This window comes from Squalius cephalus (assembly GCF_949319135.1).
Source record: "Squalius cephalus genome assembly, chromosome: 16".
In the NCBI taxonomy this organism is placed as follows: Eukaryota; Metazoa; Chordata; class Actinopteri; order Cypriniformes; family Leuciscidae; genus Squalius; species Squalius cephalus.
The window spans coordinates 14,384,218-14,398,478 of record NC_137137.1 but is presented as its reverse complement, the minus strand read 5'-3'; the positions used below and the strand labels follow the sequence as shown (position 1 = coordinate 14,398,478).

Genomic DNA, 14,261 nt, shown 5'->3' with positions numbered 1-14,261 from the left:
TATATATATATATATACACATACATGTATATATATATATATATATATATATATGTATGTATGTATGTATGTATGTATGTATATACAGTATATATAAAATGTATTATTATTATTAATGTTGATCATATTATCACAGTTGTGCTGCTTAATATTTTTGTGGAAACCATGATACGTTTTTCTAGGATTCTTTGTTGAATAGAAATTTCAAAAGAAAAGAATTTATTTATTATATAAAAAATATTTGTAACATTATAAAAAATGTTATTGTCTCTTTTGACCTGTTTATTTATATATAATTGATTGATTTTTTCAATCTACAAATAACAAAGTACATTCAGCACAAAGGAGACTACACAGACTGTGTTTTTTGACGGTTATATTGTTTTTGTGTTCAAGCCCACCCAAAGTTTCTTTGTCTGTCTCACCAAACCACATTTAGATGCAGACACACACAGACATCTCTCTTCTCTGACCTGTTGTTCCGTCTGGTTGATGCCCAGCAGGTATGTGAGGTGGGAAAGTAGAGTAGCGGCAGCCATGTTGGAATGAATGCTGCGTGTGTTTGATTTCAGTCCCCTCAGGCACGATAAAACCACCACTGTTAGCAACAACGCCGCCATGGAAACTGAGAGCGAGGAGTACGTTACTATGGCGAGGGTCTCCAGGTCACCCTCTAACTGCTGCTTAACAAAGAGAGAGAGAGAGAGAGAGAGAGAGAGAAAGAAAATATATATTAGCAGTGATGATTGTGCTGAAGGAGATTGTCACTATGGAACATCCTGTTGCTATGTAGTATTGTATTCTTGAAAAACATGGAAAATATGAATCTTTTTGTGAAGAAGAGCTGTTTAGTAGTTATGTGGCTTTGATATTTCTGTGTGTGTGTCTGTGTGTGTGTGTACTGTACCTCTCTCTGTGAGCTGTCCATAAGGACTCCAAAGGTTCCCAGTCTGTGGCACTGACAGCGAACATGTGACATGTTCCTATAGACCACGCTACAGTCTCTCACAGTCCAGCAGCCTCCTGCTAATACACTGAACACACACATTCAGAGTATTTACTGTTTATTCCTTACAATAACAATATACACATGATCCTTCATTCTAATATGCTGATTTGCTGCTCAAGAAACATTTCTTATTATTGTCAATGTTTAAAACGGGTTTTGCTGCTTAATATTTTTGTGGAAACCTTGATGCATTACCATTCAAAAGTTTGGGATAAGATAGAAAAAGATAGAAATTAATACTTTTATTCAGCAAGGATCTATTAAATTGAGCAATAGTGACAGTAAAGACATTTATAATGTACAAAGATTTAATTAAATGCTGTTCTTTTGATTCTTTCTATTCATCAAAGAATCCTGAAAGAAATGTATCAGGGTTTCCACAAAAGTTTTTTCAACTTAATTTATTTTTATTTTTATTATTAATAATTGATCACCAATTTGATCACCAGATTAGCATATTAAAGGGTTAGTTCACCCCATACTTAAAATTACCTCATAATTTACTCAGTTATATTAAAAAATATCCTGGCTCCTCCAAGCTTTATAATGGGAGTGAATAGTAACTGAGATTGTAAGGGGATAAAAAAGGCCTTCTGAAGGTAAGCAGTGCATTTTTGTAAGAAAAATATCCATAATTATAACTTTATAAACTACTGGCTTCCGGTAACGGACGTACGCGAGTCGAGTTCCACCCAAAGAGTGACCTCTGACCCGACGCATGACGTATTGAAGCCGCGGAAGCGCAGAGGATAGGGCAAAACAAAACACCGGTCACTAATTAGAAGTCTAAAACGAGAATTTTTAAAGCGAAATGTAATGCGTATGTTTTTTTCAATTCTATTTTATTGTTTATTATATTTTTCTTACATAAACTAATCGCTTCGCTTCAGAAGGCCTTTAATAACCCCCTGGAGCCGTATGGATTACTTTTATGATGGATGGGCTTTTTTGGGCTTCAAAATCGTTACTATTCACTCCCCTTATAAAGCTTGGAAGAGCTAGGGTATTTTTTTAATAAAACTCTGATTGTGTTTGGTTGAAAGAAGAAATTCATACACCTAGGATGGCTTGAGGGTGAGTAAATTATGAGATAATTAAAAATTTTGGGGTGAACTAACCCTCTAATTAAAAAAAATCATAATTAATCCAAACTTTTGACCGGTAGTTTAATGCATGTATAATGCAATTTAATGATTTGGTCAGCCGATTTTGTCCCAAATAGTGGTTTTATTTGTTCTTGAGACATAAAATTGAGTAAATAAGGACAGCAAACATAGACTCACGAGCTGCTGTGATTCCACTGCACACACAGCGGTTTGCTGCGGTTGCTGGTCTCCAGAAGACGAAACTCCAGCAAGACCGGTGTGTCCAGAAAACCGTCCACGAAGGTCTGGTTATTATACACAGACACACTCACTACAGGCGAGTTCAACACAGGGTGTCTGGGTAACCTGCAGAGATGCACATACACGGTTAGAAAGATGATCACACCCACATATATACACATTATCTGACTCTGAAGTGATCTTTAATTTAGACCCTTTCTAACCTGACGCCACGACGGTCCGTGTGGTATTTAGGAGGAAGTGCAGCCCCCAGGCTTCGATAGATGAGGAGGATGACAATGGAGACAGGCGCCTCTTGTAGTGACAAAGAACGTCGTGCTGCCGTCGCTTCTAGCGTCTGATTGGCCAACAGGTTTACAGGGCCAGCAGGAGATGGAGCTGACACTAAACACAAAGTATTGCTCAATAGTTTTAAGCCTTTTAAGTGAACTTAAAACTGGAGAGTGTGAATGTGACTTACAGATGTTGCGTTGTGGCACTAGTGCAGTAGGGGGCAGCACAACATGTGTGTGAGCATCCCAAAGCGCTTGACCTCGGAACAGAGTACTGTGATACCGTGGAAACCGCCGCCGCACATGTGTGTGGTTGTCAACACGATCCAGAGTCATGACTGCAACACACAAACACACACTGTGTGAACTACAGGATCCTTTTAATAGATCTGCTCTCTGTAGTGCTGCAGTTGCAGTTTCTGCAGATACTGTAGGTGCACAGTGCAGGTGTTAGTCTCACATTGATCTTTCTCAGCTTTAGCTCACACTGCACAAGACAGAATATTTCCAATATTTACTTTTTCTCACCATCAGCTGACTAAGCCTCTCTGTCCTCCAGATTTGAAGGGCTTTCCACACACCATTTAAAGTATTATGTCCATCTCCGTAAAATGATCAACAAATCATTTAATGATTAAATGAAATGTAATAACAATATAATTTTAACAGTATATATTAAAAATGGGGATTGATATTTAATATCTGTTTTTATACATGTAGTCCGCTCTATCGTTAAAATCTTTTCGATTTTCCAAATGTTATATATATCTTCTTTGTTGGTCTTGAAACTTTCAAAATTGAAAGATTCCTTCACCAATAAAAAAAAAATTTACAGAAATGCTTTAAATATTGTAAATTCAGTGAAAAACATTTTGTGTATTTCAAGAAAAAAAAAAACCATTTGATCAGAAACCAATTTTCAGAGAGGTCAAATGAGAATTTTAAACTGACCCGGCTCTTTTCACTCCCTCAAAACCAGAAATAATGCTAACATGCTGATTTGGTGCTCAAGTAAAAATTACACTTATTGTTAAAAAAACAGCATTTATTTGAAATAGAAATCTTTTATAACATTATAAATGTCTTTACTGTCACTTTTGATTAATTGAATGTGTCCTTGCTGAATAAAAGTGTTAATTTCTTTCAAAAGAAAAATGAACCCCAAACTATTGAATGTAAGTGTATGTGTTTGTTGTGCATTGATGCTGACCGATGTTTGAGGCGACGAGTGCGACAGGATTGAGGTAGGTCTGTTTCATGTTCTGGGCTAGTATGCGGGAGTACTGCTCCAACAGATCGGCCAATCCCGCCGCTCCGCTCTGACCTGAACTTTGACCTCTCCACAACGCAGCGCTGGCCGGACCCAACAAAACACTACAGCCTCGTAACACATTCTGCAGATAGAGACGCAGTGTGAGAGACAGAACAGAACGAGACGTTAATCAAATCTCAAAATTTAAATCTTAAATCGGTTCCCTAAAGTAATGCACACCTCATTGAAATGTGCATCCTGAGTGGCTGTCAACCCAAAGCCTGACTGGAGGCTCTCAAAGGTCAAGAGGCGAGACAACAGCCGCTCGGCTATCTGAAGGTCATTGCCATAGAGACGGGTTGTTGCCTCTGTGACATCACGAAGCTGATGGGCCAGTTTCTTCTCAATGATGGTGCTGAGTTCTGTCTCATTTCTCTCTAAGGCCTCCAGCTACACACACACACATTGAAAAAAATGGTAAAATAATGTAGACAAGCAGCTCCAATACTGTATGCATCACTGTGAGAAAGTAATGGACCTTAGCTCTGTTTCATGCATGAGCTATGGGTATTCAATTCATTTATGACGATTAAAACGTTTCAGCAACACGTTTGAGTTTTGATTCAGTTCATGTAGATTAATGATTTGTAGATGTTATATAAATATATGTATTACATGTGTTTGTAATTATTCTCAAAGACCAAATCCTTATAAACATATTTATAACTTGGCTCCATTCAAATATATATTAGGGATGCATAAAATATCGGTACCATATCAGTTAGATATTTTTTTATCTATCGGTCGATATTGGACATTAATAATAGTGCATGCTCATTTTGATCAAAAGTCACACTCAATTAAAATAAATCTTTAAAAAAACTAAGAATTTATTAAGATTGTTAAAAGCAATCTTTAGAAAATCAAATCAAAATGAGTGTGTATTTTTCATACAGCACATTATAATTTCATGCTGCCTAAATTCATTTTAAAATGAAAAATAGTGTAGAACTTTAATATAACCATTATGAGCCCCAAGATGAAAATAATAATTGGCAATTATATAGAATTTTAATATTCACACATTCCTACATATTTTTCAATATTATAACTTCAAAAAAAAAAAAAAATCTGGAAGAAGAAAAACGGTGTGAAACAGCCCTTATTATAGTAAATGGAAAATAAATGTGAAATCGTAGTTTCTCACGGCTGTGTTTAGCTCCACAAAAGGAGGAGAGGTGCAGTTGTACAGATCAGGGTCCAGCCATCCTCTCTCTCCATCACAGTGCCGAATTGCAGTTCCTTCAAAAAAAGAGATGGACTGATGGATTAGATGGACTTCAAAAAAGATATATGACACAGATATGAATCTACAAGCTCACCAACTGATCCTTTTGGACAAGGGACAGCAGCAGGCAGGTTGAACTTTGTTCTGGGCCACCAGATTGCTGATGTTATGGTCTTAGGACAACCATCATAGATCACTGAGAAAAGCGGGTGAGGAAATGATTAACAAATATTTGTTACAAGGAGGCATTACTGGTTGGTTGGATGGATGGGTATGTACCTTCACAGCCTGTCTGTGTGACCTCAGCAAACGGATTGTCACACATGTTGCACTGTTGGCCAATCACGCCGGGTCGGCACTGGCACTGGCCGCTCTCAGGATCACACGACCTAGAAAAGGAGCCCACTGGGTAGCAGTCACATGGCAGGCAGACGTCACTGCTCCGCCGTCGGTAATGAAACTCCTGATACACACAAAAACATCCATATGAACACATGCATTTACACAATATGAACTGATAAAAAAAAATTTTTTAAATTGAAATCACAAACCATAGTAATTATAACATAATAAACAATATCGACATGCATGTTTTAAACATAATAGCTAGAATAATAATAAAAAAGGTGTAACTATATATTTCAAAAGCCTTATAAGATTGTGCGTGTTCATGTTTTCCTTTGGGATTGGAGTATAATACACGGATAATGAAAAACGTGATGCAGTACAGCGTAAGGGTGAGTAATGCTTTAATATAGCACCCCAGAGTGAAGAAACACATCTCTAATCCCTTAATTACACTTAAACACACACACAAACCAATTAACACTTCCCTGACCAGCAATACTATATGTAGTAGGCATTTACTCCTAAAAATAGTGCCAACTCAAAAGTACTGTTCATATTTAAAATACATGTTTGTTTTTGACTATAGTCCTATTTAAAGAACAGAACTGGAAGGTATTATCTGTACATAATGGCAAAAGGAGTGTTTGTGAATACTCTATGAATTTACGTTTATTTGGTAATGCAAATTGCACCAAAAAAAGGAATGTGTCTATTAAATGTAAACTGTGTGTGTTTAAAAGCTCTAACTGCAAAAAATACACATTGAAAATTCACCACAGGCTGATCCTGAGAAAGTCTGCTTTCACTCCCCTGAAACTCTGAGAAGAACAGAGACATGAAGTGCTCTCTGAGGAGAATAACACTCAGCATGTTTATGAAGCTGCTGGTTGTTGAAGCTTTCACATAAGTGACAGCTGATCCTGAGAAAGTATGGCGTGTTCTTATGGAGTGTGTATAGAGTAGTCTTGTGCATCCCTAAGAAGGTTTAGGAATCTAAGATAGTAGACATCTTTTCTTACATTATTAGGGCCAAAAATCTGGATTAAAAGTCTTAGAGAGATGATTCCATGAGTGGTGTGTGTGCTGCTGTGTCTTAACACACATGTACAAGACTATTTAAGAATAACACTGTTCAAATTTTAGGGTTAGTAAGATTTCTATTATTATCTATAATTAATAATTTTATCAATAAGGAAAATTGATCTAAAGAAACATTAAAGACATTTATAATGTTACAAAGAATTTCTATTTCAAATAAATGCTGTTCTTTAAAACTTCCTGAAAAAAGGCAGCTTTACAGGGATAAACAGTAAAGTAATGATTAAGTAACTGTGTAAAGATCATCAAATATGAAACGAGTTCAATTTAGTTATAAAACAGCTCTGTAGAAAACAGTGTTGTCTTCAGGTTTGTTCAGTTATCATCCCAATAGTCTCCGTACAGGCAAATCAATAATATTACAGATGATAAGTGTCCACAACTAAGCAATCTTAAAACAGAAAACAGATTTTTTTTAATTGTTTTACTGTATTTTTGATCAAACAAATGCATTAAAAAGTCTTACCAACCCCAATTTTTTTAACCGTAGTGTACATGTCCATCTTATTATGTCAATCTATGATCATATTTATTGTATTATTATTTTTTAGGTTAACTATTTATTTGTGTATACCTTGCAGTGGCAGTGTCCAGTGGTCTTATTGCAGTCTGTGTCAAAGCCTTTACTTGCTTCACAGTGGCAGGGTCCACATGTCGGGCTGCCCCACCAACCACGAGGACATTGCTGCTCGATCCTACAAACAGACGCAGTTAGATTTGATCAAATACCTATGTATCTAGGGCAGATCAGACACAGAGAGCGAGCCAGCGTGACACCGAGATAGAGAGAGATGGAGCCGACAGATAAAAGAGAGCAGATGAGATTGCCGCTGTTGTGAAGGATTTGGCTGAGCGTGTGTGTGTTTGAGGTAGGGGTTGATTTAGGGTCACATGAGTCACAGTCTGTCGGCAAACTTAAGTCATCCGTTCATCCGTTCAAAGGCATCAAACCTTAAGCACACACGCATACATGCAGCTAAGCAGAACAAATGCATCATTAACATGAACACAAACCTACCCGTCATACACATCCAGCCTTTTGGATAAGCTTGAACACTGGATTAGTGTGACAAAAAAAAAAAAAAAAACTCTCACACATGCACACAAATTCGGCCGTAAATCTGAATGCATCTATAGTCTTTGTCCATCTCTCACTGATTATCTTACTGGTACATTTGCTTGTCAACTTATTAGAGATTACAGATCAGAATAAGAGTAACTGGGCTAAAGGACAGAGGAGGAACATGGCAGAAATCCTTTTCAGTATTTTTCTCTTGTTTCCCATCAAAATCAGCCTTAGAGTTTCTTGAAAAAGCAAAACTGTTAAGATAAAAAGATTTGTTTTCAGAAAATATATCTTGATGTAAATGTATGTCCATTAACCCATTGGCACTTTTTAAGTATAAATCGCGCTAAATTTGGTTACATTTCTGCTTAAAACAAGGTGGAAAAAAAAAACTTAACTAATTTTGCCTTGTATGTTTAGAAATAGTTACTGGGCAACAGGACAAAAACAATGTTTAAGAAAATAGTTATTTTCTCAGTGCATGAAGTGAATCCAAGTAGTGACGTGTGTGTTAGTGTGTATTTGTGCTCATGTAATTACGCATGGTTTTGGTGTGTATGAATGTGTACCTGTGTTGGCAGTACTGTCCGTAGTGACTGTCCTCACAGTCACAGATATATCCGTGAGAGGAGCTGGGCTTCCTGTGACACTTTGCTTGATTCTCACATGGGTTCAGCTGACATGCATCCATACAACTTTTACCATAGAATCCTATATTTAAAAAGAAAAGTTGGAAAAGTTGAAGAAAAAAAACTGTTGAAACACAAACCTCAAGTATCATTGATATTTAAAGAATAGGTGTGTCATTTTTTCTACATTAAAGTACTGTCTCAGCTTAAAATGCAGAGACAGTGTAAGTAAGCTATTCATATGTTTATTTCACTGAAAAGTATGATCACTGACTGCTATCAGTTGGCTCAACCAATGACGTGAGTTTGGGACAGCACTGTTTGTTAGTGACATCTGTTTGACAGATTAATGGCAGATGGAGGGAGATGCCTAAAAACACTTTTGGTGCTCAAAAGATCATTCATTGAAAGTAAACTCCCAAAAATGTTTTGTTGCACAACTTTATGACTGGTCACATCAATTCAACCATGATACTATGAGCGACATGCTCCAGAGTGAAATGTTTTGTGAACATACAACAATGTAATGCAGGATGACGCAGTGCCAAATATATTGGATGCAGCAAACCCTCAGCTTATGCTGTTACTCGTGTCACATCGCTTAAAGGCTCAGCAGCAAACAAATCCATAGGGATAATGTTAGTAAATGTAGTAATGTTATGTTAATAAAAATTCTACATATGCCCCGATGAAATCTACAGCTAAATAAACTTGAGGAAAAAAAACCTTCACATACATATTTATTTGAAGGCATAAAACAGATAGGAGCAGAATGGACAGAAAGTATTTCACTCTCGACTCAAAACAACACATAAAACAGCACAGCCTTGATCTTATCTTCACCAGAGTTATATAGAAAAGCCTTTATCTGCACAACAACTGATCAAAAGACACAATAACCTCCTTTCTTTCTCTCTCTCTCTCTCTCTTGCTCTCTCTCTCTCTCTTTCAGCAGAGAGATGTTTGAACTACTGTATAGAAGTGTGTGCAAACCCTATTAAGACGAATGAAGAAAAGCTCATCAGAAATGGAATGCAGACGCAGTAAAACAACCATATGCTCTTCTGGTGAAGCTTTCCATTGCTTTGAATGATATGGAAGTCACTATGGGATTACAATAAAGTGACTTTATTCTAGCACTAGCACACTGCAGTGCATAGACATATTAAGAATGTTAAATTACGTATGGGAATCTAACAAACAACAGAGCAAGAATGAGAGAGATATTTCTGCTATTAAATTTAGGCACTCTTATGCGTGTGTGTGTGTGTGTGTGTGTGGGTTTGCTCTACCAGGAGGGGGTCTGAGAAATTAATTCAGAGTTTATGAGGGGAGTCTTTGATTTCTTTTTCTGCACAGCATTATTAATATCACTGGGCTGATGCAACTCTAACAGCATAATAATGAAGTGAACGAGTCTGTATCTTCATTTAGACATGATGGGAGCTCATACAAACAGGCAGATCTTGAAAATGTATATTTTCTCTGTGTATGGGTGAACTATCAGACTGTTAGCATAGAAGCCACTGATATGCTCAATGTATTATTAATACATATTATATATGCAGGCACCTAACACCACATTGAAAATATGTGATTCAAAAACTTAAACCTAGAAATAAACAAAGTTTTAGGATACTGAATGATTAAAAAAAAAAAAAAAAAGTACAATTCTGCAAATTCTTATGCTGGTTATATAAATTGTAATGAAGAATTGCATTACATTTTAAAAATGGAACATAGATCTTCACTAGTGGTCTATCTTGAAACATTTTCATTCTGTACGTTTTGCATCCAACAATCCTAACTCATATCTTACCTGGTTCACAAATACAGGTGTGTCGATCCCATTCATCTGTGCATTGGCTGTGGGCAGGACAAGGGGATGTGTTACATGGGTTTCCAACATTACAGCCAGTCTCCACTTTGATGGTTTTGGAAGGGCGGGGTAATGCAGGGGAATCAGGACGCACCCCCAGACGCACCCCCTGAGGACACATGCCAGAACATTCAGCACACAGACATAAATATACACCCAAAATAATAACTTCTCAAAAAATGTTTTAATACATTTAGAAACATCAAACCCTTCAGATCAGATACATTACCGTTCAAAAGTTTTTTACAAGAAAACAATACTCTTAAACAGCAAGGATGCAATGAATTGATCAAAAGCAAAAGTAAAGACCTTTATCATTTTAACAAAAGATTTCCATTTCAAATGAATGCTGTTCTTTTGAACTTTATATTCATCAAAAATACCAGAAAAAAAAGATAATAATAAGAAGAAGAAATAAGACTAGAGTAAAAATAAGACTAGAGTAATGGCTAATGAAAATTCAGCTTTGCCATCACAGGAATTAATTAGATTTTAAAATAGTTTAAATTGAAAACTAAAGTAGAAAATTACATAAAATAGAAAAGTTATATAATACCATTTAATAATATTTCTCAATATTAGAGATTTTACTGTATTTCTGATCAAATAGATACAACCTTGCTGTGCATCACAAGTAGTGTTCAACAGTGTTGACCTTTGACATTACGTGAGCTTAGAATTATAAGGTTCTATCTCCACTTTTGGTCGAAATTGAGTTTTTGACATAATCTGATCCATTAGGTGTTTATTAATGCCTGTGTGGTGTTATTTTTGTAAAAAAATATTTTGTTAGTAGTTATTAATAAAATAAAAAGGTTCCATCTCAGTTGTGCCAGCTGGGATGTAAAAACTTTGATGCTCAATATCTCGGAACTACCCTAAACGGAGATAGAACCTTATAATTCTAAGCTCACGATTAGCTAAATAAATAATCCATTACTAAAATTAACATCATTAGTTTCCAATAAAATGACAATAATTATAATAATAACTATAAATGGGAATTTACTTGGTAAAATGATTTTCTGACTTTTCTCTCTAAGTTCTTATTAATTATTCAATTAATTGTCAGCTTGTTAAAAACGAATGACCCCGTTAGGAATTGATAACTACCAATAATTCATGCATTAAAGAAGGTTACAGAAGTGCGATGAGCACAGTTGAGGTTATATCAGGTTATAAAAACCGACTGCAAAAATGACGAACCTGAATACAGCCACGTATCCCATTTTGCACCTCTCCTGACCCTAAAACTCCACCCACATGCAGGTGCTTCACCTTTACACCATTAATCTCATTCCCAACAATAACTGTTCCCTGTGGCAGAGAGAGAGATTTGAAGAGAGGCAGAGAAAGAGATGGAAATAAAGTGAGATTAAATTAGTCCATTTTAGTGACATCGCATGTATTTCAGTGTTTAATCACTAGACCAGTGATCTGTGTCTGATCTGATATTCCAGAATTCCAGATTATGGATTACAACACGGGATTAAACATGGGATCAGCGACATAATAGGGGTTAGCGGACCACTTATGTGTGGGTGTATGTGTTTGTGTGTACCTGATACAGTCCAAAGTCCAGTCGTACTGTAGCAATATATCGAGTCTCTCTGCCGCTCCTGACATCACGGAGCTCGAGCTGTAGGTCATGCCAGCGTCCATCACACACCTGAACCTGATCCAGTCTCAACCTGACCGGCCGAGTCGAACCCCGTGCCACAGAAAACACCAATTGACCAGAAACCACCTGGAATCAGACACATACTCGATTTCTCAATTTCCTTTATTGTTTGCATAGGATATGCGAGTTATATTTGATCAGCTAAGTATCTAGAGCCTTTGTAGTTTGACGCAGAATTGTCTACTTCAAAGTGCTATGGGAAGTCAAGCTAATTTTATGCAATTAACACTGTGCTTCTAGAGAAAATGTTTGTTTCCTACCCTGAAACAGATATTGTTTTTCTTTCATCAGGCTCTTAATGAATTAAGACATTTCTTGGAATATTTGAAGGCAAACAAGGCCAGGTTTTCCCTTATTGCCAGAGAGCTTCAGAATACCACAGGAAAAGCTTGGTTCATAATTCATGGAGGATTCAATCCTTTGATTTTACTTCGTGTTTGCCTGTAATGAATATTTCTTCCATTGTTTTATTTAAATTAAAATGAAATGCTTATGAAAAATAGTAGCTAAACACATTAAGAAACTACTTACTACAATTGAATTAAAATAAAGTGGACTTCCTCCTTCCAACAATTAGATTATTTAATATGAAACGTGTTAAAATACCAGTTATGACAGTTGGGTTATAAAATTACAATTTGGTGGACAAACATTTAACTGTAAACTTAATTTAAAAAAAAAAAATATATATATATATATATATCATAAAAATTAAAATATGTTTGGTGGACAAACATGTCACTTTATTGGCTGACAAAAAAAAAAAAAAACAGTGCAGGAAAAAAATGCATCTCTTTAAGGTAATTCTTATTAGTAATGAGATGCAGACCATACCATAACTTTGAAAGGGTTAAAGCTTTTCTAATTGTTCTTCATGCATTTTTATAAGTGAGTATACCTGAAAAATCAAGTTGGTGTACTGTCCAGCTTGAGCCTGCAGGAGAACTCCCTCTCTTGATCTGGTGCGGAACACCAGCCCCATGTACCAGGGTGTGGTGATGGTGACTTCATTCTTCAGGTCCCACCACAGTGCACTGCTTCCAAGGAAACGATGGGGGTGGGACATCACTGTGGAAGAATCATTCCAACATTACCATCATTAGCAATGCCATCATGACATTAACATTTAGTAATAGTTCCTGTTTGATACTGGCATCCTGATTTAAGATTCATTTAAAGATCAACAGAGAAATCATTTATGTAGGTCTCACCTAAGCTGCAGTCCTTCCCTCCAAATCCAACAGGGCAGTCACAGGAATATGTCTCCCAGCTCACCCGACATGTGCCGCCATTCTGGCACGGGTTTGATTTACAGAAAGGCAATTTGGCACTGCAACCTAATAAAGACAGAGCATTACATCACAAATGCTGCAGCCAATCACAGAAAAAGACAGTTACAGCACAATCACCATGACAGCAGACAATAACAGGCCAAAAATGACCACAAATGCTCACAAAAGGAAGTATACACTACCATACAAAGGTTTGGGGCTGGTGAGATTCTTATGCTCATCAGGGATGCATTTATTTGTTCAAAAATACAGTAAAAATAGTAATATTGTGAAATATTACAATTTAAAATAACTGTTCTCTATTTTAATATATTTTAAAATGTAATTTATTTCTGTGATGAATTTTCAGTAGTCATTACTCCAGTCTTGAGTGTCACATGATTCTTCAGAAATCATTCTAATATGCTGATTTGGTGCTCAAGAAACATTCTTATTATTATCAATGTAAATATCAGCTGTGCTGCTTAATAATTTTGTGGAATCCCAAACTTTTGAACGGTAGTGTATGTTGATGTCATTACAGAGATACAGAACGTCACTTTCATCACATAATGCACACACACCAGGTAAAGTCCCATTATTAGCGATGAATCCTGCCATGTCCACTGGTCTGTTATCAATGTGCAGGTCTTTCATACAGCCAATAAACTCTCTTGTACCAAACGGGAAATTCTCAGGCAGGTTAGGAACTCCACCCAAAAACAACGGGCCAGTCAGATCCAAAGACCTGTGAGAGAAACAATACAGAATGAGAGAATGAGATGCTATATGAGTTTTCCTGAGCAAAACCAACATGTGCAAAGTGAACATATAAATGTGTATGTGTGAGTGTGCGCACGCTCACTTCTTGCTGCTGGTCTGTCTCCCCTGTGCAGCACAGCTATAGTTGCCGAGCTGAGTGCCAAACCTCAGAGAAACGGCCGTATCACAGTCATCTACACTCAAGACAGCGACCTTCTCATCGGATGGACCCTGAACCTCACCGCTAACACTTCGCTTTGGCTAGGATACATACACAAATGTTTCCCCATAAGTACACAAACACAAAGCACGCAACTACATTCTGAATATAAGGAAACTACCAAAAGTTCCATAGTAGAAA

The 14,261-nt window shown here is 36.6% G+C and overlaps 1 protein-coding gene across 3 annotated transcripts in view; it reads right to left on the bottom strand.

Moving 5' to 3' along the window:
* The window catches only part of celsr3 (cadherin, EGF LAG seven-pass G-type receptor 3), a 45,458-nt gene that overhangs the window by 8,232 nt on the left and 22,965 nt on the right, over positions 1–14,261 (bottom strand). For all 3 annotated transcript variants that reach the window (XM_079896147.1, XM_079896149.1, XM_079896148.1), the window contains exons 7-25: positions 14,004–14,161; positions 13,723–13,886; positions 13,079–13,204; positions 12,766–12,935; positions 11,748–11,933; positions 11,393–11,503; positions 10,127–10,295; positions 8,248–8,389; positions 7,187–7,307; positions 5,446–5,629; positions 5,261–5,362; positions 5,086–5,180; positions 4,119–4,328; positions 3,837–4,020; positions 2,815–2,964; positions 2,558–2,738; positions 2,292–2,459; positions 907–1,033; positions 473–679 (exon numbers count right to left, since the gene is read on the bottom strand). In XM_079896147.1, coding sequence (XP_079752273.1) covers positions 473–679; positions 907–1,033; positions 2,292–2,459; positions 2,558–2,738; positions 2,815–2,964; positions 3,837–4,020; positions 4,119–4,328; positions 5,086–5,180; positions 5,261–5,362; positions 5,446–5,629; positions 7,187–7,307; positions 8,248–8,389; positions 10,127–10,295; positions 11,393–11,503; positions 11,748–11,933; positions 12,766–12,935; positions 13,079–13,204; positions 13,723–13,886; positions 14,004–14,161 — 2,955 coding nt within the window. The remainder of the gene's footprint in view (positions 1–472; positions 680–906; positions 1,034–2,291; positions 2,460–2,557; positions 2,739–2,814; positions 2,965–3,836; positions 4,021–4,118; positions 4,329–5,085; positions 5,181–5,260; positions 5,363–5,445; positions 5,630–7,186; positions 7,308–8,247; positions 8,390–10,126; positions 10,296–11,392; positions 11,504–11,747; positions 11,934–12,765; positions 12,936–13,078; positions 13,205–13,722; positions 13,887–14,003; positions 14,162–14,261) is intronic.